This window comes from Sus scrofa, chromosome 6, assembly GCF_000003025.6.
Source record: "Sus scrofa isolate TJ Tabasco breed Duroc chromosome 6, Sscrofa11.1, whole genome shotgun sequence".
Taxonomy (NCBI): domain Eukaryota; kingdom Metazoa; phylum Chordata; class Mammalia; order Artiodactyla; family Suidae; genus Sus; species Sus scrofa.
In genome coordinates, this window is record NC_010448.4 from 54,760,370 (window position 1) to 54,786,364 (window position 25,995).

Sequence of the window (25,995 nt, forward strand, 5' to 3'; positions counted from 1 at the left end):
CTCTGGTTACAGCTGTGGTGCGTGTTTGATCCTGGCCTGGGAACTTCCACAGGACTTGGGTGTGGCTGAAAAAAGTTAAAAAAAAATTTCATATTTGCTAGCTTCAACTCTATAAATCCATTGGAGAGAAGTAACATCTTTATAGCTTCTAAACCATGAATATGGTATAACTCCACATTGGTTAAGGTCTTTAACGTCTCTCAGTAATGTTTTACAGTTTGCTATAGAGATAATGGCATATCTTAGATTTCTAGACATAAGTTCTATGCTACTTAGAAATAGCACTTTTTTTTGGGGGGGGTGTCTTTTTTTTTTTTTAGGGCCACACCTGTAGCATATGGAGGTTCCCAGGCTAGGGGTTGAATCGGAGCCATAGCTGCCGGCCTATGCCACAGCCACAGCCACACCACATCCAAGCTGTGTTTGCGACCTGCACCCACAGCTCATGGCAACACCGGATCCTTAACCCACTGAGCAAGGCCAGGGATCGAACCTGCATCCTCATGGATGCTAGTCAGATTTGTTTCCACTGTGCCACGACAGGAACTCCAGAGCTGTATACTTTTAACTTGTGAACTTTTCTGTTTATATTATACTTCATCTAGAAGAAAATAGTATTAGTGTAATGGTTTAAAATATGTCCAGCAGTGGAGTTCCTGTCATGGCACAGTGGAAATCCTAGTGAATCTGACTAGGAACCATGAGATTGTGGGTTTGATCCCTGGCCTTGCTCAGTGGGTTAAGGATCTGGCATGGCCGTGAGCTGTGGTGTAGGTTCCAGACACGGCTTGGATTCCGCATTGCTGTGGCTCTGGCGTAGGCCGGTGGCTACAGCCCTGATTGGACCCCTAGCCTGGGAACCTCCATGTGCCGCGGGAGCAGCCCTAGAAAAGGCAAAAAGACAAAAAAAAAAATATATATATATATATGTCTGCAAATTCTTTGACACATCCTATGAGTATGATGCAGACTTAATGGCTCGATTCTAGTGACTATGCAGAGGGAAAGTGACGGTGTGCCTCTTCAAAGACTAGGTCCCTAAAGGCACCCTAGCTTCCTGCTGGTCCTCAGACTGCTTGTCGTGGGGGCTGTTAGCTGCTAAGACACACTGGGGCCTCCGACCAAAAGCCGGATGAGTGTGCCCTCTTGAAAGCGTACCAGACTGCCCCAGTCAAGCCTTCAGAGGACCGCAACCCCAGCTGACATCCCGCCTGCAAAGCCGTAAAGCCCCTGATCCAGTGTGCCTGATTCTCACTCCCAGATTCCTGATTCTCCCAAATTGTGTGAGAGAATAGGTTTATTGCCATGAGCAGCCAAGGTTTTCGGAGGGGATGGTGATGTTTGCACAGCAGTTGAAATCACTGTCTAGTGAAAGTCAGCATAAGACCCCAGCTCTACCATAGAACCTTACTGCTGCCCCCTACCTCCTTTTCAACGACTTGGCATCTCTCTGGAACCATAGGATCAGGTCATAGTGAGCACAGAGGCTGGTGCTTTCTGTGTGTGCAATGCTGTCTTTTTTTGGCTCTTTAGGGCTGCACCTGTGGCACATGGAGGGTCCTAGGCTAGGGGTCGAATTGGAGCTACAGCTGCCGGCCTATGCCACAGTCACAGCAACACCAGATCTGAGCCACATCTGCTCCCAGCCACGCTGGATCCTTAGCCCACTGAGCGAGGCCAGGGATCGAACCCTCAACCTCATGGTTCCTTAGCCGGATTTGTTTTCGCTGCGCCACGACAAGAACTCGTGTGTGTGTGCAATTTACTAGCCCTCTTTTGGTGCCAAAAAGGAGACAGAATTCATGCCAGCATGAGGGGCCGTTTATTGCTCAGTGGTTGGGCCCCCACATTTTTGGGGGGCTGCCCCCCCACTTCCTCCCCCCATTGTCCCCATGGACCCCTCAAGTGGCAGGTAGCTGAGCTGTTCGTGGAGGGAGCACATCTTCAAGTGGAGATAGTCCAGAATAGCCACCTTCTCCCTGCAGTGAGACGGTGGGGAGTGAGGGCTGGTGAGGCCAGACGCCACAGGGCTGGCATGGAAGGTGGGGGTGACTCAGGCCCTTGCCCCAAGACCTCACCCTCCTCCCATGCCCTCAGCCTGCTCCCTCACTCCGGCTTCATCTTGTCCGTCAGCAGCAGGTTCTTGGCCCGCAAGGCTTCGTCTTGAGCCAGCCGAAGGGTGGAGCTCAGGGCCTCTGCCCTGACGTGTTTGGCTAAGGCCTGGCGCTCCAGCTCCTGGGGAGGGGAGTGTAGACGCGGCTGGGCTTGCTGGACTGGGCTGGGGGTGGAGGGGGATCTGGATCGCGGAGGGCAAGGGGCAGGGTTCCCACGGGGCCCACATTCCTCCCCCAGAATATCCCATCATGCCTTAAAACTGAGCCCAGCATCCCACAATGCACTGGGCTTCCAAATTCCATTGGGCACTAGACTCCTGTCTGTCCCACCCTCTGTCCCCTGTTGCCCGTGTTTGTCCCTGTCAGCACTAAAATTGGCATCTATCACCTTGTCCCCTCATGCCCACGATCCATCGTGCATTTGATGTCCGGACCCCAGTATTCCATCATGTGGCGACCACCTACATCCCATAATTTACAAGCCCCCACATCTCCTTATGTGTCATTAGGCTGGCCTCTCTGTCATGACGATAGTCCTCTGTGTTCTAGCTCCCTTGAATCCACACTGCACCAGGCCCCATTCCTATCATGTCTTGGTCCTGTGACACTGCCACACGAGCGTCCCTTACTGCCTCGTCTGTCTGTCTCACTGCAACTTCATCCTGCTTCAGATCTCTAGGTTTCAGAATGTACAGAGACCTCAAGTTCCATCAGCTGTTGGGCTTGAGTCTATGATTCAGTGCCTCATGAAGCGCTGTGGTTCCGTTTCCCACAATGCATTAGCTTACTGTGAGCTGGGCTCCTTGTCGGACCTCAGTGGTCCCATATAATGCAGTGCCTCCCAAGGTCCGTCAGGCTTGTATTCCGCGAAGCTATAGACTAGCATTTGCCTCCCGTGTCCCACAATGCACCAGATCCAATGTCCCATCATGCGTTGGGCGCAAGTCCATCACCCGGGATAATGATGGACCTGTGACTCACTGATCATCACACTGCCTGCCCCTCCCTGTCCCGAAGTATTAGAGCCAGATGTTCCCCCAACACCTGCTGCCTACAGCTCACCCTTCCCATCCTGCAGGATCCTTGCGCCTGGGGCTCCCCTCCCCCTGCCCTGACTGAAAAGTAGAGCCTGGTGGCCCATGATCCCTGGTACCAGAATCTTCTTGTGTAGCCTCTGGCAGCTGGGACAGGCAGGAGCCAGGCCCCTCTGCTTCACCTCATCCACTAGCGGGGTCAGTGCTCGTTCCAGCAGCTGCTGCAAGGACTCCGTGGACAACTGCTGTCCCTGGCTGGGGGATGGGTAGTCACCAGGTTAAAGAGGCCTAGTACCGACTCCATTCCCAGGATGCCCCACGTGCACTTGCCCAGCCTCCACTCAGGTCCCGTGTCCTCTGTGCCCCCAGGCAACCTTCCCACCATGCACTAGGGCCGACCTACAGTGCATCGGGTATGCTTTGGTTTCCACGCGTGTGGAATTCCCACAGTGCCCGGGGATTCCCACTCCCAGTGGGCACCCGATGGCCCTCAGTTCATCAAAGTCTCACATTTTCCCACAATGCACTAGTTAAAACTGACTGCATCTGGTATTGGAAGGGCCCCCTTCCTAATGCAGATCAAGCACAGTAGCCACTGGCTCTCCAAATGCCCCTTTGGGCTCACTTCCCTACCATGCACTGCGAAACTCTGCCAGTACCACTTCCCAACCTTCCCACAATGCACTAGAAATTCAGGGTGCTTGAGAGGTTATCAACTATCACGTCTTTCTTGCGTTCCCCTAGACACTGACTGCACCTCGTGGGGGGCGGGGAAAGAACTGGGACTCGCATAATGCAGCAGGACTAGCCCCTGCGACAGTACTTGGGGATGCCCCGTCTCCCACAATGAATCCCACCCCCGTCCCACCGTTAGCTAAAGTCTCTTCTCCTTCTATGCGTTGTCCTCAGTATGATTCAGAAGGCACCTGGAGCCAGGCGCTGTCCCCTTACCTGGCACAGCGGGCACAGGGGCCTTGGGGGCCCCGATCCAGGTTCATAGAGAGGTCAGACCCTCTTCGAGAGCTCTGGAATTGCCGCCCAAGCTCCTCCAGAATCGGTTTCACTGGGCCCAGCCCCTCCAGTTCGCTCCGTAGTGAAGCCACAGACACTGCTGACCGCTCCACCCTGAGGCATGGGAGCAAGCAGTCAGCGAGGTCGCCTCTCCAACACTATACAGGTATCTCCCGATTTTTGAAAGTTCACTGCTACACTTTTATAAAAGACCTACATTAAAACCGAGGATTTGAGGATTTTTGCTTTTATGAAAAAAGGCTCAAAGTATTTGTTTTGCAGCAAGCTGTTTCAGAAGGACGCAAAGCAGCGACAAGGACACTGGGAACTACACTCAGTATCCCAGCATCAAGCCACCATATCTTTGAAGTCAGTATCCCAGCATTTGTTGTCTATGAGCGTCTGTGCTTTAACTCGATTTATTTATTTAATCTTTTTAGGGCCGCATCCGCAGCATATGCATATGCGAGGAGGTCCAATCGGAGCTGCAGCTGCCGGCCTACGCTACAGCCACAGGGAAGGAGATCTGAGCTGCGACCTACACCACAGCTCACCTAGACGCGGGATCCACTGAGCGAGGCCAGGGATCGAACCCGCATCCTCATAGATCCTAGTTGGGTTGGTTAACGCTGAGCCAGGACGGGAACTCCTGCTTTACTTTTTTTTTGGGGGGGGGTCTTTTCTAGAGCCGCATCCACGGCATATGGAGGTTCTCAGGCTAGGGGTCGAATTAGAGCTGTAGCTGCCACTAGAACCACAGCGAGCCACGTCTGCCATGAGTGGCTCACGGCAACGCCAGATCCTTAACCCGCAGAGCGAGGTCAGGGATCAAACCTGCAACCTGATGGTTCCTAGTCGTGTTGTAACCACTGCGCCAGGAAGCGAACTCCCTGTTGTACTTTTGAATGGTGGGAAAACCTGTAGTCCCAGCAAAGGCGCCACCCGAGATTAGTCCTGCACTTCCCTCCGTCTCCACTCAGTTTGCAATACCCCACCCCGCCTTGCCCCTTTCTTGCTCTGATTGCTCCCTCCTTTTGTGGTTTAATATCCGTAATGCGCCCCCCCCCATTAGTGTACCCTGTTTCTACTTCGCCTTGCCCTTTGTCCTTTTAAGGAATGGCACGCACATCTTTTCGAAGTGGCTCCGCCCCTCAGTCCTTATTAGGTATGACATGCCCCTCCCTACTCTCTAATTGGAGCGTCCGCTTGTCAGCACACCCACCTGATTGGCTCCAGATGATTGGCCCACCCCTTTCCCTCAAGGAACCCCCCCCCCCACGTTCCCCACACTGTGCGCTTGCCCAGGCCCTTACAAGGTGCACAGCTCGTCCGCCCGGCCCCGCAGCTCTTGCAGACCCCGTGAGGTCTGCGCCTGCTCGCGCTGTGCCCGCTCCCACTGGCCCAGGAATCCGTCGAGCCTGCCGCCCAGGCCCCCGAGCAGCCGCAGGGCCTCCTGCACAGCCCCCTCCTCCTGATGCCACCGGGCGGTCAGCAAGGACACCTCCCTCCTGGAGGGCAGAGGTAAGGAACGGGTCAGGGCTAGGTTTGGACAGTCCCCCATCGACACCGGCCTGCCAAGACCACGCGGGGTAGGAAGATAGGGTTACCGAGTCCGGCCCCACTTAGTCCCAGAATTCTCCTGTCCTGTCCTTTTCTTGGAATCCTCTTGTACTCCAGAACCCAGCCTCTGTCCTCTTATCAGGCATCCTGGCCTTCCCTCGGCCGACCTGCCTCCCAGCCCCACATCAGCTTCTCCAGACACCTCCTTCTCAAGATACCGCTCACCCCAGCCCTATACCTCTGAGTTCTGCGCCTCCAAAGACCTGCCACCTCCCAAAACCCGCCCACCTCCCTGCCTCCGGCCCTCTGCTCAAAACTCAGTTCTTCAAATTCCTGCCCTTCTGGGTCACTGCCGCCAAAACACTCCCGACGAGGCCCCTCAGGGCTTCACCTCCTGGGCCCTTGCCGGGAAGCCACTCACCTCAGCTCCTCAAGGCCGGTTGAGACCTTCTGCAACTCCTGCTCACTTAGGATGGGGCCCTCCCCTGCCCGGGGCCCCATCCCCCAGCCACCTGGAGCCAGGCCTCGTGGTCTCCGGGGTTCGTCGGGACTCCCTGGCAGGCCGGAGCAGCCTGGAGGCTGGGTGGTGGGGCCCAGGCCATGCCGGGAGAGGCCAGCCTCCAACTTTTGCTCCAGCTCCTGCAGCTCGGCCTCCTGCCTCCTCGGCGTCTCATCCTGCAGCTGCTGCTGGAGGTAGCGCAGCTTCTCCTGGGCCGGGAGGAGGGTAGGGTTACCGAATCTGGCGCCTAGCCTCCCACAATCACTAGTTCCACCCCTAATTCCGCCCAATGAGTTCCTGAGATTAGAAAGTAAATGGATGTAGGATGGGATATTGGGAAGTCCCACTGGAAGTCTAAATGAACTCCTGCTTGCTGTTACCAGGGAAGGATGTCCCACTGGAAGCCTAGCTGGTGTCCATTTCACTTTAACCTTGAATGCCTACCTCCACGGCTCCATCCAGCCCTCCACCCCTACTTCAGTCCCCCAAGGTGGCAAATTCCAGTCTCTCCTGTATAGAAAGAACAACTGAAGCTTTTCCAACATTTTGTTGGTAAATGAGTGGGCAGGACGGGCATCCCCACTCCAAGTCCGACCTGAAACGCTCACCCTGGGACTTGAATAGGACTGTTGATGGAAAAGGAGGACCACAGACGTGAAGGGGCAGTGTGGTTGTGGTGGTGGCGGCAGGGCGGGAAGTCCCACCTGAAGTCTACCTCAAGGACCTCAGGTGTCTGATCCCCTTCCCCAAATCCTTGGGCCGCTCCCCCTTACCTCCAGCAGGGCAGAGTTCTGCTTCAGGACGTTGGTTTTTATTTCAGCATCTTCCACCGACCGGGTCACCTTCCGGCAGTTCTCCTGGGTCAGGACACCAGGGCGGGGGCCCTGCCTTCCCATTCCAGTTCCGCCTCCCAGCCCTTACCCTCGCTATTTTCCCATCCCAGCCCTGCATCCAAGACACCCCAACCCTTCATCCAAGACACGCCCAACCCCTCATCCAAGACACGCCCAACCCCTCATCCAAGACACAAGACAGCCCAACCCCACATCCAAGACACACCCAACCCCCCCATCCAAGACACCCCAATCCCGCATCCAAGACACGCCCCCCCCTTCCACAAGGTCTGCTTTCTGCTTATGGGTCTGCCCTGTCCCAGCTGGGTTGCCTCGGCTAAAGACCTGGTTCTTCCTCAGACCTCGCCCAGGCTCCCTTTCCCCTCCCCTCTTCCCCTTTCCTGCCCCCCACTCATTCTTCCCTTCTGCCTCTCAGCCACTTCCTACCTGGGCTCCCTTCTCCCCACCCCGCCCCTGCCCCGCTGCCGCTCACCTTGAGTTGACTGCAGTACCCTTCCAGCGCCTCCGCTTCCTGCCGCCTTCGCTCTAGATTCTCACTCAGCACGGAACACTCACTCTGGAGCACGGAAGGGAGGAGGGTTAGGCAGAGCCTCAAGGAGACAGCCCAGGGGTGGGGAGAGGCAGGGAGGTCCTTGGCCCTTCTGAGCCTCGGTCTCCCCACCTGGGCGACGAGTGCACTGAGCTGGAGGATGGCTCTGTGAGGGGAGCGTGGCCCTGAGGGAAGAGCAAGTGTTTGCGGGGCGGGCTGGTCCGCGTACCTGTAGCGACTGCACGTGCTGGTTAACGCGGGTGGTCTTCTCTTTCAAGCTGGTGATGGAGTCTTTGGCGCGGACCAATCCACTGTTGACCCCACTCTGAGGAAGAAGGGGAGATCGGTGGGTGCGTGGGGGCACAGCCCAGCCCCAAGCCAAAGTCCAGAAGCGGCTTTACACCTTGATTTCTGCCCTGAAATAGCTGTGGACTCGGGGGCCAGGGCTGTGTCTCTTGGCTTCTTTGGATTCCTGCTCCATAAAGCCGAGGAGCGGATTCGTGTTCTGCTTAGGGGGTGGAAAGAAAAATAAGTAGGATCCAGAAGGGAGCAGGGGTAGAGAGGCGAGCTGAGCTCTGGGAGGGGATGGTCTTCACCTGAAATAAATGCCTTTTGAGTCCACACATGGAAATCAGGTAAATTGTTAGAAACACATGCTCTGTCTGTCTCTCCAGGCAGTGGAGAATTCTAAAGATAACCCACCTTCCAGATACAAGCTCGCCCTAGGCACCAAGCCAAGCATCTCTCCACGTTTTCCCTTTAAGCCTCACAACGCCGTGTCTGTGGAGGTTGTTTGGACCATGTTGCAAGTGAGACAGATGAGGCTCAGAGAGGGGACATCCCTTGTACTGTCCTAGACACATGTACCTGAAGTGGCCTTATCAGAATTTACACTCAGAGCATTGGTTTTAAACCATGATGCCATATGGCTTCTGCTCATCGCTGCCTTATATCACCGTAAAATGCTTTGTGATTCCTGTCAAACTGGCTCAGGAGGGCTGCAGGTGACAGAATCCACTCTCCCATCTTCCACACGTGTAGGAGACCTAGCCTGGTACATGATGGCCCAGCCAAAGACTACATTTCCCAGGCACCCTTGCAGCCAGGGGTGGCCATGTGACTCAGTTTTGTCTAATGGAATGTGAGGAGAAATAATGTAGGAGATTTCCAAGCCATGCCTTTAATAAAGGAAAGGAGGGAAAACATCTCCCTTTTTCTCCCTACAAAGTTGGTAGCTGGAGTTCCCGTCATGGCTCAGTGGTTAACGAATCTGACTAGGAACCATGAGGTTGCGGGTTCCATCCCTGGCCTTGCTCAGTGGGTTAAGGATCTGGTGTTGCCTCGAGCTGTAGTGTAGGTTGCAGACGCGGCTCGGATCCCGCGTGGCTGTGGCTGTGGTGGTGCAGCTCCGATTGGACCCCTAGCCTGGGAACCTCCATATGCTGCAGGAAGCAGCCCTAGAAGAGGCAAAAAGACAAAAAAAAAAGTTGATAGCTAAAGCCAGAGCAGCTGTCTTGGGCCATTAGATGGAAGACAGAAGGCGTTCCCATTGTGGCTCAATAGGGTAAGAACCTGACATAGTGTCCATGAGGATGCAGGTTTGATCCTGGCCTTGCTCAGTGGGTTAAAGGTCTGGTGTTGCCACAAGCTGTGGTGTAGTTTGCAGATGCAGCTTGGATCTTCCATTGTTGTGGCTGTGGTCTTGGCTAGCAGCTACAGCTCCAGTTCGACCCCTAGCCTGGGAACTTCCATATGCCACAGGTGCAGCCCTAAAAAAAAACCAACAACAACAAAAAAAGGGAGTTCCCGTCAATGGCACAGCGGAAATGAATCTGACTAGGATGGATGAGGATGCAGGTTCGATCCCTGGCCTCGTTAAGTGGGTTGAGGATCCAGGGTTGCCATGAGCTGTGGTGTAGGTCGCAGACACAGCTTAGATCTGGCATTGCTGTGGCTCTAGTGTAGGTCAGCAGCTACAGTTCCGATTTGACCCCTGGCCTGGGAATCTCCATGTGCCACAGGTGTGGCCCTAAAAAGCAAAGCAAAGCAAAACAAAACAAAACAAAAGATGGAAGGCAGAAGATAAAGGAAGACTGGATCCTTGAAGCTCCTGTTGTGTCGCAGGAGGGGTCAGTGGTGTCTTGGAAGTGCTGGAACTAGGTGCGATCCCCAGCCTGGCACAGAAGGTTAAAAATCTGGCATTGCCACTGTTGTGGCTTAGGTTACAGCTGTGGCTCGGATCTGACCCCCGGCCCAGGAGCTCCATATGCCATGGGGTGGCCAAAAATGATTAAAAAAAAAAATTAGACCGGATCTTCAACACCATAGAGCCACCATACTCAACTCCAACCACTTACGAATACTTTTATATGGGAGAGAAAGAACATTTTTCATCTTGTTTAAACTATGCAATTTTGTGTCTTTTTGTTATAGCAGCCAGACTTGTGTCTTAAGAGCTGAACACCAGAGCCTGTAACCCATCTATGTTTGAAGAGCAGACCTGCTGCACTTGAGACATTTATGTGGGCAATAAACTATCCTGCTTAAACCAGATACTTTGATTTCTTTCACAGCCACTGAACAAATACACAAAGAGAAAAGAGAAAATAAATTTTCTCCATTGTGAGCTGGGCACAACATCACACACATTTCTTGCGTGACTGCTCTGGAGAACAAGTGCAATGGGAAATATTGTATTAAGGTGATATCAGAAAAGTGGAATTGGGAACCCCCAAATCCAACCTCTTCATTAAAAAAAAAACAATGAAAAAACTGGCCAAAATGAGAGTCAAGTCCTTGAGAAGGATTATTACAGTCAGAAATATATATGCACCTAAGAGAGCTTCAAAAGGCATGAAGCAAAAATGGACAGACTCGAAGGGAGGAATTGACAATTTGATAGTAATGGTTGGAGACTTCAATACCTCACTTTCAAGAATGGATAGAGCAAGAGTGCCCGTCGTGGCACAGTGGAAACAAATCTGACTAGGAACCATGAGGTCTCAGGCCTTCCTCAGCGGGTTAAGGATCCAGCATTGCTGTGAGCTGTGGTGTAGGTTGCAGATGCAGCTCAGATCTCACGTGGCTGTGGCATAGGCTGGCAACTGTAGCTCCAACTGGACCCTTAGCCTGGGAACCTCCATATGCTACGGGTATGGCCCTAAAAAACAAACAAACAAAAAGTAGATAGAACAACCAGGGAGCAGATGAGAAAGGAGACAGAGGACTTCTTTCAACAGTATAAGCCAACCAGACCTAACAGACATCTATAGAATTACCCCACCTAGTGGCAGAATACATATTTGTTTCAAGTGTACGTGAAACATTGTCCATATGGTCCAGGATAGACCATAGCATAAGTCACAAAACAAGTCTCAAATTGAAAAGGATTGCGATCATACAAAGTATGTTCTCTGAGCTTGATGACCTCAGAAGAATGAAAATATGAATAAATAGCAGAAAGAAATTCAGGGACCTCACAAACATGTAGAAATTAAACAGGAGTTCCTGTCGTGGCTCAGCAGAGATGAATCCGACTAGTATCCATGAAGATGCAGGTACGATCCCTGACCTTGCTTGGTGGGTCGGGGATCCAGTGTTGCTGTGAGCTGTGGTGTAGACTGCAGATGAGGCTTGGATCCCACAGTTGCTGTGTAGGCCGGCAGCTGTAGCTCCAGTTGGACCCCTAGCCTGGGAACTTCATATGCCACGGGTGTGGCCCTAAAAAGCAAAAGAAAAAAAAAAAAAGAAAGAAAAACAGGAGTTCTCGTCGTGGCTCAGCAGTTAATGAACCAGACTAGCATCCATGAGGATGTGGGTTTGATCCCTGGCCTCGCACAGTGGGTTAAGGATCTGTGTTGCTGTGAGCCATGGTGTAGCTTGAAGATGTGGCTTGGATCTGGCATGGCAGTGGCTGTGGAATAGGCCGGCGGCTACAGCTCCAATTGGACTCCTGGCCTGGGAACCTCCATATGCCATGGGTGTGGCCCTAAAAAAACAAAAAAAAAACAAAAACAAAAAAAAAAAAAGAAAAAAAAAAAGAAAAGAAAAGAAAGAAACAGTACACTCATAGGAGTTCCTGCTGTGGTACAGTGGAATCAGCAGTGTCTCTGGAGTGCTGGGATGCAGGTTCAATCTCTGACCTGGCACAGTGGGTTAAGGATCTGGTAGGTTGCAACTGTGGCTTGGATCTGATCCAGGAGAGTAGCCAAATAAAAACACTACACACTCATAAAGAGCAAATGACTGGAAGAAGAAATCACAAGAGAAATCATATTTTGGAATGAAGGCAAATGAAAACAGAACATATCAAAACCCATGGGAAGTTTTCATGGCTAGTGGTATAGAACCCAACTAGTATCCATGAAGACATGGACTCGATTCCTGGCCTCACTCAGTGGGTTAAGGACCTGGCATTGCTGTGAGCTGTGGTGTAGGTCACAGACGTGGCTTGGATCCTGCCTGCTGTGGCTGTGGAATAGGCCAGCATCAGCTCTGATTCGATCCCTAGCCTGGGAATTCCATATGCCATGCATGAGTCGGGCCCTAAAAAGACCCCCCCCCAAAAAAAAAAAAACTCAGCAAACTTATGGGATGCAGCAAGGCAGTATTTTGAGGGGAATTTAGAGCTGTAAACACCTCTATCAAGGATGAGGTCAAAATCAGTAACCTGACACTCCACCTTAGGAAACTACAAAAAGAAGAGCTAACTAAATCCAAAGCTAGAAGAAGGAAGGAAATAATAAAGATGAGAGCAGAGGGAAAATGAAATAGCAAACAGAAAAACAGTAGATGAAATTCAGCAAAACCAGAAGTTGTTGTTTTTTTTTTTAAAGTCAACAAAATGAACAAATCTTTAGCTAGACTGACCACAAAAAAGAGGAAGAAGACTCAAATTACTAAAATCAGGAAGGAAAGAGGGGACATTACTACCAACCCTACAGAAGGAGAAAGGCTCCTAAGGGAACACATTCAACAATTGTATGTCATCAAATTTGATAACCTAGATGAAATGGAAGAATTCCTAGCAAAATACAAACTACCAAAACTCAAGAAGAATCAGAACATCTGAATAGACCTATAGCAAGTAACGAGATTGAGTTAATAATTTAAAAACTTCCAACCAAAAATGGGAGTTCTCATTGTGGCGCAGTGGAAATGAATCCAACTAGGAATCATGAGGTTTCGGGTTCGGTCCCTGGCCTCGCTCAGTGGGTTAAGGATCCGGCATTACCATGATCTGTGGTGTAGGTCTCAGACGTGACTCGGATCTGATGTGGCTGTGGCTGTGGCGTAAGCCAGCAGCTGTAGCTCTGATTCAACCCCTAGTCTGGGAACCTCCATATGCTGTTGGTGCAGCCCTAAAAAGACCAAAAAAACAAAACAAAACAAAAACCCCAAAACTTCCAATGAAAAATGCCCAGATGGCTTCACTGGTTAATTCTACCAATCATTTAAAAAATAGTTACTGGAGTTCCTGTCATGGCTCAGCAGAAATGAATCTGGCTGGTATCCATGAGGTTGCGGGTTTGATCCCTGGCCTCACTCACGGGGTAAGGGTATAGGTTGCAGACCCACTTGGATCTGGCGTTGCTGTGGCTGTGGCGTAGGCTGGTGGCTGTAGGTCCGATTCAAACCCAGCCTGCGAGCTCCCATATGCCGTGGGTGTGGCCCTAAAAAAAGACAAAAACGAAAAATTGCTGTCCATTAATCTCAAACACTTCACCAGATAAAGAGGAGGGAACTAGCTTATTCTATGAGGCCAGTGTTGCCCTGATACTAAAACCAAAGGCATCACAATATCATAAAACTACACGCCAACGTTCCTTCTGAAAACAGCCACAAACAAATTAAACAAAACACTAGCAAACCAAGTCCAGCAGCATATAAAAGGATTATACACCACGCCAAGTGGGATTTATCTCAGGATGTAAGATTGGTTGAACGTAAAAACTAACCCATGTAATGTACGATATTAATAGAATATGGGGGGGGGACACGATCATGCAAATGGACAGAAAAAGCATCAGACAAAATCTATCACCTTTTTTATGATAAAAACACTCAACAAATTAGAAATAGGAAATTAGGAATTTCCTCATCCTGGTGAAAGGCATCTACAAAAAAAAATTAGTTAAAAACCAGCACCCCAGGAGTTCCCGTGGTGGCTCAGCAGTTAACGAACCCAGCTAGCATCCATGAGGACGCAGGTTCAATCCCCTGGCCTTGCTCAGTGGGTTAAGGATCCGGCGTTGTCGTGAGCTGTGGTGTAGCTTGCAGACTCGGCTTGGATCCCCTGTGGCTGTGGCTGTGGTGTAGACCGGCGGCTACAGCTGTGATTCGACCCCTAGCCTGGGAACCTCCATATTTCACGGGTGCAGCCCTAAAAAAGCAAAACCAAACAAATAAACAAAAAACCAATGCCCCAAAAGAATGTATGTATATATGTATGATGGGTCACTTTGCTGTACAGTAGAAATTCTCAGAACACTGCAAATCAACTATAATGGAAAAAAAATCATTAAGAGAATATTTTTTAAAAAAACAATGCCCCCCCACCAAAAAACCATGGCGATTTAAAAAAAAAAAAAAGTCCATAATTTTTTTGATGCTCTTTTCAAATGTGGAGCCTTATTCCCTTCACCTGAGAAAGGGCGGGACTCAGTGACTCATACCTAGTAAATAGAATAAGGCAGGAGTGATGGCCGGGGAGTTCCCATCATGGCGCAGTGGAAATGAATCCAACTAGGAACCATGAGGTTGCGGGTTCCATCCCTGCCCTTGCTCAGTGGGTTGAGGATCTGGCATTGCCATGAACTGTGGTGTAGGTTGCAGACGCGGCTCGGATCTGGCATTGCTGTGCTGTGGTGTAGGCCGGCGACTACAGCTCTAATTGGACCCCTAGCCTGGAACCTCCACGTGCCGCAGGTGTGGCGCTAAAAAGCAACAACAACAACAAAAAGACGTGATGGTCTGTGACTTAAACTAGTTCATAAAAAGAACTCTGGCTTCCTTCTTGGTCTCTCTGGAGGATGACAGCTGCCATGTCCTAAGTAGCTACTTCAGGAGAGGCCTATGTGGCAAAGAACTGAGGCCTCCAACCAGGAGCCACGGGAGTGCACCATGTTGGAAACAACATGCAGCCCCAGTCTAGCCTTCAGATGACTGCGGCCCCTGCCACGATCTTGACTGTAACCTTATGAGCCCCCTAAGCCAGAACTGCTGCAGGTTTTTGTTTGTTTTGCTTTTTTTTTTTTTAGGGCCACAGCTGAGGCATGTGAAAGTTCCCTGGCTAGGAGTGGAGTCAGGGCTCCAGGTTCTGGCCTACACCACAGCCACAGCAACTCCGGATCCCAGCTTCATCTGCGACCTACACCACCGCTCACAGTGGGAATGCCAGGTTTGTTGTTTTAAGGTTGGGAATCATTTGTTTCACAGCAATAGCTAACCAATACACAAAGGGATCTTTTTAAGCTGAAGACCTAGAACGTCTTGGGTTTCCTGTGCACAGCTGTTCTGGAAAACTAGGGGAGGAGGTCGCGGGGTCAGCTCAGTCTCCCACTTCCTAGCTGTGTGACCACAGGAGGGGACGTCACCTCTGTAAGCCTCCGTTCCTCTGCTTATAAAATAAGAGAGACAAATAGCTCCCACAGGGCTGCTGTTGGGAGGGATGCAGGCTGGTCTAGAAAGGCCCTGGGTCAATATTTAGAAAAAGAAAGGGGCAGCTAGAATCACTGGAGGGGAGTCTTAGCTCCACTGAGAGCAGATCTGAGGGATGGCAAAGGCAGAGCCTCTGTGTCTTGGCTGAAAAGTGATGAGGGGGAGTCAGACCTGGGGACACATTCTTCCCTGGCCACCACATGCCATACGACTGGGTAATCCAGTTCCTCCCTCCAGGCCTGCCTCTTCCTCCCTTCTCTTCCTTCTCCTTCCTCCCTCCCTCTCTTCTTCCTTTCCCCAAGGCCAAGGATTGAATCCAAGCCATAGCTGCAACCTGCACCACAGCTACGGCAACACCGGATCCTCTAACCCACTGTGCCAGGTAGGGGATTGAACCCACACCTCTGCATCGACCCAAGCTGCTTCAGTCTGATCCCTAACCCACTGTGCCACAGCGGGAACTCCTCTGTTTCCTTTCTTATCGACTGGGAGTGGTGATACCTTGCTCAGAGGGCCATGAGGAAGGGTCAAGGCGATATGAGCAGTACACCAGGGACAGGGATTAGCATCAGCATCTTTAATGATGACAGAGCAGGACCTACCAGGAATGGGCTCAGCACCAAGACCCCACCCCGCCCAGCAGCTGCAGGGAAATCTGCAAACAGCAGGATGCGTCCCAAGCTGGGCTCCAAAGTCCGCCCTGGCCAGCTCTGCAGGGAGGCACTAACCTTCCCCCAAAGGGGTACCACCTCCTTGGCTGCATCCTTTGGCCTATAAAGGTGTCAGAGCTTAAGACCCGCAGCCTGAGCTGTCTGCTCTCCCCTTCTTCGGCTGACCCTCCATCCAGCGCAGGACCTGTCACTCTCTAACCCAGGGTCTCCACCGCTCCCAGGGTCTCCACCCTCGTGCTCCACTTCCCTGTCTCACTTCTCTCTTGGGTCTGTTCCTTCCCTCTCTGGGTGTCTGTCCCCCTCCTCTGTCCCTGGTTTTCTGTCTCCCCGTCTCTGAGTCCCGGCCCTCCTCTCTCTGGGACCCTGTGCTCCTTTCCCTCTGCATTTCCGCCCCCTCCTCTCTCCTATGAGAGCTCTGGTGCCGAGTGCCAGCCCGCGTGCTTGCTGTCCACCACCTGGCTGTTCCCGCACGTACCCGAAGGTGCTGGCTGTCAGCACTTTTCCCACTTCACAGAGAAGGCATCTGAAGCCCCGTGGAGGCCGATGCTCCCCTGCAGCCCCACAGTGAGCTCACAGCTGCATCTGACCTTGATCGTGGCCCCCCCAGGGCTCTTTCTCAGGCATCACAATCCACTGGGGGATGTGACTCAGAAATAGCTCCAGTGGGAGGCAGACCTCTGCAAGCCTGAGTGCCGCTCAGCCGAGAGAGCGAGGAGATGCTTTCGGGGCCATCCATCCCACCCGGACTCTCTCTGTCCACTCCCTTCTCTCCACCTGGTCCTCCTACCCTGGACCCCCACCCCACCTCCTCTCCAGCCTGCCTGCCTCCAGTCCCTCTCCTCCAAACATCTCCCACCCGGGTTCAGAGGCAGCTCTTAGGGAAGGAGAGCATCACACGCACTAAGCTTCTTCTGGTCCTGACCCTGCTCTGACCACGCAGGGGCCACTCCACCTCTCTCTACCTCATTTTTGTTTTTTTCTTCGTGCTGGTCATGCTTCTCTTTTCCTTGCAGAACTTCTAAGGGAGGAAAACGAGACACTCCCCACCCCCGCCCCACCAAAGGGATGTGGCACGGTGCCCGGCACATGGTAGGTGCTCATTAAATGGGAATGAAGTGCAAACGCCTGACTCACTCCTCTTCTCTGCCCAGGAACCCTCAATGGCTCCCCGTTGCCTTGGAGAATCCCCACGCTTCCCAGCCTCTGTGTCCTGTGCCCCCACCACCGCCACCGGCCTCATCTCTCCTCCATGCCCCAATCTAGCCACAAAAACCTTTTCTCCAGTCTCTTTTTTTTTTTTTTTTCTTTTTTTTTTCTTTTTGCCTTTTCTAGGGCCACTTCCCATGGCATATGGAGGTTCCCAAGCTAGGGGTCTAATCGGAGCTGCAGCTGCCAGCCTACACCACAGCCACAGCAACGCAAGATCTGAGCTGCATTTGCAACCTACACCACAGCTCACAGCAATGCCAGATCCTTCACCCACTGAAACGAGGCCAGGGATGGAACCCACAACCTCATGGTTCCTAGTCGGATTCGTTAACCACTGTGCCACAATGGGAACTCCTTTCCAGGCTCTTTTTAACCTCTATCCTTTTGCATACGCTGTTCCAGCTAGGTGGAACACCCTTCCCTGTATTCCTTATCTTCAAGATCCAGCTTGTTGGTTGACTCTTCTAGAAAGCCTTCCTTGATCATGGCCGGCTTGGGCCAAGGCCTTCCTCTTTAGGACCCCTGCGGTGACCTCTGCTGCCCCCATCAATGCAGGGTGGCCCCCAGCCCTGACTCCCAAGCCTGGCTCCACTACTTAGAAGCCGTGTGACTTTGGGTATGCTCCGTAACCTTCTCGGGCCTCACTTTCTTCATCTGTGAAATGGGGATAATACAATGACAACACGGACTCTGCCTGTGGCTGACTAGTCAACATTTTAGATGAATGAACTGCGTTTCATGGTCATGTCAACCTCATGGGGCGGGTACAGTTAGAGCCAGAACTCTGTCTTGGGTACTGTTGTTAAGTCCTATTCCTAGGCCAGTGCCTGGCACATAGTAGGAAATATTTGTTGAAAGAACGCACGCATCTCCATTTCACAGATGAGGAAACTGAGGCTCCCAGCATATGCTCGTGAATCTTACTGTATCATCATGACCAGGGTTATATTTAGTGTTTAAGTCTCAGGGTCCATGTCGAGGCCAGTTCAGGCCGTGGGCCAGGAAAGGCCTGGCCAGAGGATGGAGGTGGGTGGGAGAGGTAAAGGACCAAGGTGTAACATTCTATGCTGTGGTCAGGAATGGTCTAAATTCCCCTCGATCTTGCTCAGCTCCCAGTTTGGCCTCACCTTCTGAGGTGGTTGCCTCAGAGAACTCCTATGCATCCGTCAAAGCCCAGCTCCAACCCTGCCTCCGCCAAGAAGCCTTCCCTGATACCCCGAGCCTGGTGGGAGGTGCCCTTTTCTGGGATCTTCAGGGTCCCCTCCATTATGGAAGCTATCACCCCAGGTTGTCACTCTCACCAACTGGGAGCTCCCCTGGGGACTTGGTCTGAATCCTATCCGTGACCCCAGCCTCCTCTAGGACATTTGGAAATGACTGAATGCACTAAAGGCCAACTCCTGGGCAGCAGCATCTTTCACTCCAGTTGGAACAGCTTCGTGGCTGACTGTTGGGAGGAGAGGGCCTGGAAGAACCTTCTGATTCCAAATCAAGGAGCCTCCCCCCCATCCCCCCCCCATCTTCCCAGCCCAGCCAGGGGCCCCTCACCAGTATTTCCGTGATGTCTGGGTCATCTGGAGCCCAGGGCGGGGTGGGGGAGGCAGGGGGCACGGGCAGTGCCAGCAGGCCGCTGTCTTCCGTGATTGAGTCTGTCCCCGAAGAGTCGGTGGGCTCCATGGTGGCCAGGTTGAGCAGAGACACATTGGTGCAGGCGGAGGACCGTCTGAGGTTCAGGCACCAGTGCATTGGCTCGTGGGACATCCGAGGCTCCACCCTGGGGAGAAGCACCAGCGGGGAGGGTCAAGGTGCACCCCAGGCCCTCCAGCCTCGCCACCTCTTCTAACTGCCACCTTTCTCCACTCCTGGGGCCTGTGTCCTTCTTCCACTTCCAGCCCCGCCCCCACCCCTGATGTTTTCTCCTCCATCCGTCCTCCATAGTTCCTTCTTCCTCTCCACCTCCGGCCACTGCCCTCTTGCCTGCCCGCCCCTTGCCTGCAGCACCCACGGGGGGACTCTTGCTCTGCTGGAGGCAGCGCAGGGCGCTAGGACCGTCCCCGATAGGGTGCGACAAACCCACCCGAGGAAGGACACGGCCTTCTTTTTCTTCGCGATCCCCTTGACGGGGCTGGCCACCCCAGGAGCCTCGGGGACCAGCTGGGAGCGGCTCTCGACCCCCGCAGGGGGATCCCCGGCCTCATGGATCTCCTTGGACTGCCAGATCGTCTTCACCACCACGCTGGCCATGGCGTGTGGGGGGCCCGGCTCCCAAGGGCTCCTTCCTCTGAGACCCTCCACCTACTCTGATCGCTGACCCCTTAAGGGCCCCTGACCCCACAAGCCTGCCTCATAAAGGACCCAACCATCGGGCCCAGGGGCGGGGGGCGGGGGGGGGCGCCGAGCTGGGGAAAGGGGACCCACGTTGCCGGGGTGGGGGTAGGTGGTTGGGGTTCGCTCAGTGAACTCTTGGCCAGGATTCTAGTTCCACCTCTGTCGGACCGCTTTAGAACCGCAATGGAATCCATTCATTCTAGTCCGGAACTTACAATGGACGGGACCACGAGTCCTTGAATCGGGCCCACACTCGCCTTCCCTGAAAGGAACTGTGAGGTCACCCCGCACCGCCCCCCCTCCGCCCCCGCGCGCGCTCCAGACGTGATTCTTCCTGTAAGGCCTTGAACTTGTCACTTTCCCAGGATCTGGCAGAATGGATGCCAGCCCTGGAGGATCTTAGATGGGGAGGGGGTGCTGGGAGGGGACAGGCAGGCAGCAGAAACAGAGCGGAAGTACCAGATGTCAGTACATGAGAGAAAGGGAATCCAAACCCGGCACTGGCAGTGTGGACCTTGTGGACTCGTGCACCTGGATTTAAGCCTTTTATTGTGAGTGAATTCTACCTATTAAAAAAGAATTTAGGAATTCCCATCGTGGTTGAGTGGTAATCAACCCAACTAGTATCTATGAGGTTGCAGGTTCGATCCCTGGCCTCGCTCAGTGGGTTAAGGATCCGGCGTTGCAGTGTCTAGAGTGGTGCCGGGTCCCTGGAACTGCCTGAACAAGGTCCAGGCCTGGGTGGCTTAAACCACACACGGTTATTGTCCGGTAATTCTGGAAGCCCGACATCTGAGGTCAAGGTTCCTGCAGGGTTGGTTCCTGCGAAGGAGCATCCGTGCCTCTCGCCTAGTATCCCGTGTCCTTAGGCGTTCCCTGCCTTGCTCACGGCTGCTTTCTCCCTGTATCTTCATGTCTTTCCTCTGGACCTGGTTATCTCTGTGTCCACATTTCCTCCTTTTAAGAACCCTGGGGAGTTCCCATTGTGCTTCGGCAGAAACGAATCTGACTAGTATCCATGAGGATGCAGGTTCCATCCCTGGCCCCGCGCCGTGGGTCGGGGATCTGGCATTGACATGAGTGGTGGTGTGGGTCGCAGACGCGGCTCAGATCTGGCCTTGCTGTGTCTGTGGCATAGCCTGGCAGCTGTGGCTCTGACTCAGCCCCTCACCTGGGAACTAAAGCAAGGGGTATAAAATGTTAATGGCAGCATCAAAGCGGAGGGGCGTATGGGTGTTTGCTGTATAATTGTTTTGACTTTCTGTATATTTAAAATGTCTCCTAGTGAAATGTTAGAGAAGAAACTGGCTGATAGGGATGAAATGATATGATGAGGGGAGCTTGCTTTAAAATAACCTGGTAGGGGTGGAGTTCCCATTGTGGCGCAGTGGAAATAAATCTGACTAGTATCCAAGAGGATGAGGGTTTGATCCCTGGCCTCACTCAGTGGGTTAAGGATCCGGTGTTGCCGTGAGCTGTGGGTGCAGGTCGCAGACACAGCTTGGATCCTGCGTTGCTGTGGCTGTGGTGTAGGCCAGCGGCTATAGCTCTGATTCGACCCCTGGCCTGGAAACCAAAAACAAACAAACAAAAAAATTTTTTTAATTGAAATCTATTTGATTTACAATGTTTCAGTTATTCATATATATTATTTTTCGGATTCTTTTCCATTATAGGTTATTACAACATATTGAATATAGTTCCCTGTGCCTTATTTTTTATCTCTCTCTCTCTCTCTTTTTTTTTTTTTTTTCAGTCTTTTGAGGGCTGCACCCAAGGCATATGGAGGTTCCCAGGCTAGGGGCTGAATTGAGGCTGCAGCTGCCAGCCTGCACCACAGCCACAGTAACACCAGATCTGGGCCGCATCTGTGACCTACCGCATAGCTCACGGCAACCCCACATCCTTAACCCATTGAGCGAGGCCAGGGATCAAACCCCTCATGGATACCCATCGGGTTTGTTACCCCTGTGCCGCCACAGGAACTCCTATCTCTTTTATACACAGTAATGTGTATTTTTTTTTTTTTTTTTGGCCACACCCATGGCTAGGCCAGGGATCAAACCCATGTCGCAGCTGTGACCAGGGCCATAGCAGTTGGATCCTTAACTCGCTGAGCCATGAGGGAACTCCAAGCTAAGATACATTAAAAAAAAAAACCAAAAAACTTTTATAATGTGTTCAAGCAAAACAGGGAGTGGTGGCTTTAAACCCCTTAATCTGGGAGTTCCTGTCGTGGCTCCATGGTTAATGAATCTCACTAGGAACCCCTAGCCTGGGAACCTCCATATGCCACAGATGCAGTCCTAGAAAAGGCAAAAAGACCAAAAAACAAAAACAAAAAACCCCTTAATCCAGAAGTTCTTGCTAAAGGGGGGACGTGGTACTGAGACCTGAAGGCTGAGCAAGCCATGGGGAAAGCTGGGGTCGGCAGGGAACAGGAATGGTTCTGGAAGGTCTCAATGGCCAAGAGGAGGCCAGGTGGCTGCTGTGTTTAAGCTGGGGAAGGGCGCGGCTGGTTGATATGGCAAAAAGCACCCTGAGTGGCCGGGATAGAGCAGGGAGAAAGGCCAGGGACATTGCTGCAAGGTTCCAGGCAAAAGATGACAGTGGTGGTGGCCTGTACAGAGGGAGGCTGTGGCGATGGGAGGAGGTGGCTGGCTTCGGGGTGCATTCTGGCTTTGGTTTGGGGTGAAGACACGGAGGGGAGCTGGCAAGAGTGTCTGGTGATTAATGAGGAGGGGGCTGACTCCAGTTTTTCTAGAGAAAATCAGGAATTGATTTGTGCTGGTCAAAGTCTTAGAAGCTTTTGTGTTTCAACCCCTGAGCTCTTCAAGGGGCTCCTAGGGTTCCCTCTTTATGGTCCATCTTAAAACCAAGGAAGCCTTGGAATTCCTGTCATGGCGCAGTGGTTAACGAACCCGACTAGGAACCATGAGGTTGCAGTTCGATCCCTGGCCTCGCTCAGTGGGTTAAGGATCCAGCGTGGCCGTGACCTGTGGTATAGGTGGCAGACGTGGCTCGGATCCTGCATGGCTGTGGCTGTGGTGTAGGCAGGCGGCTACAGCTCTGATTAGACCCCTAGCCTGGGGACCCCCATATGCCTCGGGTGCGGCCCTAGAAAAGACAACAAAATAAAAAAGTAAATAAAACAAACAAACAAAAAACCCAAGGAAGCCTTGCCTCAACCTCATCTGGACACTCACATGAACTTCTACATGGCCTGGTCTTAAAATTTAGCAATAGGTCAGCCCCTGAACCCCAGAATGGTCTTGCTCCAATCCCATCTTATAATTTTCTGCCATCCAATAATGCCCTGTGGCTGCTGAGTTTGTGACTTGCCGAGTCTCAACTGAGATGTGCTCTATGTAGAAAACACCAGATTCCAAAAACTTAGGAAAATAAGAATGTCAAGTATGTTGACACGATCATATGTGGGTGTATGGATTAAATATTGGGTTAAAAATTTTATGGGTTAGGGAGTTCCCATCGTGGTGCAGCGGAAACGAATCCGACTAGGAACCATGAGGTTGCGGGTTCGATCCCTGGCCCTGCTCAGTGGGTTAAGGATCCTACATTGCCCTGAGCTGTGGTGTAGGTCACAGACGCGATTCAGATCCCGAGTTGCTGTGACTGTGCTGTAGGCTGGCAGCTGTAGCTCCAATTCGATCCCTAGCCTGGGAACCTCCATATGCCGGGGGTGTGGCCCTAAAAAAAACAAAATAAAATAAAATAAAATAAAATAAAAGTTTTAGCTAACTCTGGAGCCCTAGAGGAGGTTGGGAGAGACTGAGTTCCCCCCTCTACCCGTGATTGGAAGAATGAGGACTTCCTTCTCCCACAACAAAACCTAGAATTAATGCTCTCTGGCTCCTGGAGGGTCTGAGTGAAGGGCTGGAGGTAGTGGTGAGAGGTTGGTGGAGAATTAAGGATGTGAAGAGGGTGGCTTTGTCTTCTTCCTTAGGAACAGAATTTTCCTGTTCTTTGGACTCTAGTTCCTTTTTTTTTTTTTTTTTTTGTTTTTTTGTTTTTTTGTCTTTTCTAGGGCCGCTTCCCACGGCATATGGAGGTTCCCAGGCTAGGGGTCTAATCAGAGCTGTAGCCACCGGCCTACGCCACAGCCACAGCCATGCAGGATCCGAGCTGCGTCTGCCATCTACACCACAGGTCACGGCAACGCCAGATCCTTAACCCACTGAGCAAGGCCAGGGATCGAACCCGCAACCTCATGGTTCCTCTTCTTCAGACTCTGGATGTCTCTCTTACCATTCCTCAAAAAGCAGACCAGTTCCAACCCCATTATTTAAAGGTGTTATCCTCAGGTAGAAACTTCTTCCTCCCTCATAATGAAAGGACTCCTCCAGTCCCTTGTGATGCATCTTCCCTAAAAAGAAATTTTCCCAACTCCTAGTCCAAGAATTTGTTGTTGCTTTTTTTCTCTCTTGGTCTTTTTAGGGCCACACCCTCGGCTTATGGAAGTTCCCAGGTTAGGAGTCAAATCAGAGCTGTAGCTGCCGGCCTGTGCCACAGCCACTGCCACACCAGATCTGAGCCATGTCTGTGACCTACACCACAGCTCATGGCAACACTGGATCCTTAACCCACTGAATGGGACCAGGGCTGGACCCCACATCCTCATGGATACTAATCAGTTTCATTACCGCTGAGCTGCAATGGGAACTCCTTGTTGCTGTTTTTAATGTTCTTTAAAGGCAGACAGCACCCCCGCCACACGCACCCCACACGCCCATATTAGGAATGGACTGTCCTTGCTCACTGAAACATCTGAGCAATATTTGTCCTCCTAGAATCCAGAATAGACTTTCCCAAGCCCCATTCCTGGAAACCCGAATGGCCAGATCCACCGAACCTGGAAGGTGGGCTCTTCTCGCTCTCCCCATCCCCCCAGGATTCAGAGTGGATGTTCCCAGCATGCAGGACTCTCTCCCAAGGCTCATTCCAAGAATACTCGAGTTCTGAGGTTGGAAGAGGCTGGCAGGGCTGAGTTCCTCGAGGTGACAGAATGGACTCTTCCAGTTCCCTTTGCCCCAAATTTCTCAATAGCCCAGGGTGTTAGAGTTCCGGGAGGCTTTGCCTTCCCAAAAGCCTGTCAACCAAAGAAAGTCTCCGGGGCGCCAAGGGGTGGTGGTTGGGCCAAACATAGCAGATCCCCCCATTCCTTTTAGCAACGTTCGTCAGTCCCCTTCTGGTTGAGGAGCTCCAAGTTTGGTGGAGAGACTCACAGTTTTGATTTGGTGTGTTTACTGGTGGTGTGGTTGCAAAGAAAAGAAAAAAGGCATTGCATAATTGGAAAACAGTTAAATGTCAGAGTTCCCACTGTGGCTCAGCAGGTTACGAACACAACTATTGGAGTTCCCATCGTGGCGCAGCGGAAACGAATCCGATTAGGAACCATAAGGTTGCAGGTTCGATTCCTGGCTTTGCTCAGGGGGTTAAGGATCCGGTGTTGCCGTGAGCTGTGGTGTAGGCTGCAGATGCGTTCAGCTCTGACATTGCTGCGGCTGTGGTGTAGGCTGGCAGCTGTAGCTCTGATTCGACCCCTAGCCTGGGAACCTCCATATGCTGCCAGTGCGGCTCTAAACACACACACACACACACACACACACAACACAACTAGTATCCGTGAGGATGCAGGTTCCATCCCTGGCCTCGCTCAGTGGGTTAAGGATCTGGCATTGCTGGGAACTGTGGTGTAGGTCACAGAGGGCCCCTGGATCCTCCATCACTGTGGTGTAGGCTGGCAGCTCCAGCTCTGAATCCACCCCTAGCCTAGGAACTTCCCTATGCCACAAGTGCGGCCCTAAAAAGCAAAACAAGTGGTTAAATGCCAAAATATACTTTAAACCCAGGCTCTGCCGTTTCTGAGCTGTGTGACCTTGGGCAAGTCATTCAACCTCTCTGGACCTCAGTTTTAACCTCTGCTTAATGCGACTAGACTTGAATTAGTGTTTCCTCCGCTCTGAGACACTCGGTCTCCGGACAAATTAGGTCCCAACATCTTGGCCGCTAGACAAGGGGTAAGGAACGTCTTCCGGGAAGATTTAAGGAGTAATGCGTGGTGAAGAGTAGGGAGAAAGAGGATCAGAACGACGCTTGCGCAGTAAACACCTCACGCTCTCCTGCCCCTCCCAACCCCTTCTCTGCAGCAGGGAATTGCAGGCGCTGCTCCACCTATCCCAGCCCAGCTGAGCGACAACCCCCGTTCTCCTTCGTTCTCTACGGATCGTGGCTCTCCTCCCGCCCCCATAACAGCCCAATCGGGGGGGGAGTAGGACAGGTCGGGCAAATCCCCAACGCCTGCGGGGGCGATCTGCCCATCTATTGGCCTCAGTCACCACAAGTCCCGCCTCCTCAAGCCCGCTCCCCCCGCCCTCCCTCACGTCAATCCCTCCCTTCTAGGAGAGCGACCGGATCCAATCAGTATTGGCCCCGGCCGCGCGGAGGGGGCGGTCCAACTGTACGTAACCTAACTCCGCCCGTCTCTCGAGCAACGCCCCGACCCCGCT

The 25,995-nt window shown here is 52.3% G+C and overlaps 1 protein-coding gene and 1 long non-coding RNA gene across 8 annotated transcripts; one reads left to right on the forward strand and one right to left on the reverse strand.

Annotated features, from left to right (window-relative positions):
- On the reverse strand, positions 1,804-24,842 carry TSKS (testis specific serine kinase substrate). Of its 7 annotated transcripts, none has more exons than XM_021094750.1 (11): positions 24,339-24,842; positions 18,689-18,914; positions 7,831-7,926; positions 7,545-7,628; positions 6,992-7,102; positions 6,141-6,427; positions 5,473-5,667; positions 4,100-4,273; positions 3,268-3,403; positions 2,111-2,235; positions 1,804-1,979 (listed from the first exon to the last, which is right to left on the reverse strand). In XM_021094750.1, the coding sequence occupies exons 2-11, from the start codon at positions 18,899-18,901 to the stop codon at positions 1,823-1,825; spliced, it is 1,578 nt and encodes a 525-aa protein (XP_020950409.1). In that variant the 5' UTR covers positions 18,902-18,914; positions 24,339-24,842; the 3' UTR covers positions 1,804-1,822. The 7 variants fall into 7 exon arrangements, with proteins under 7 accessions (XP_020950409.1, XP_020950411.1, XP_020950407.1 ...); XM_021094752.1 differs by having other exon boundaries at positions 2,111-2,278; XM_021094748.1 differs by having other exon boundaries at positions 2,079-2,278.
- LOC110261020 lies at positions 7,878-10,152 on the forward strand. Its single transcript, XR_002344723.1, has 2 exons — positions 7,878-7,947; positions 10,035-10,152. It is a non-coding gene; the product is annotated as an uncharacterized LOC110261020 (long non-coding RNA).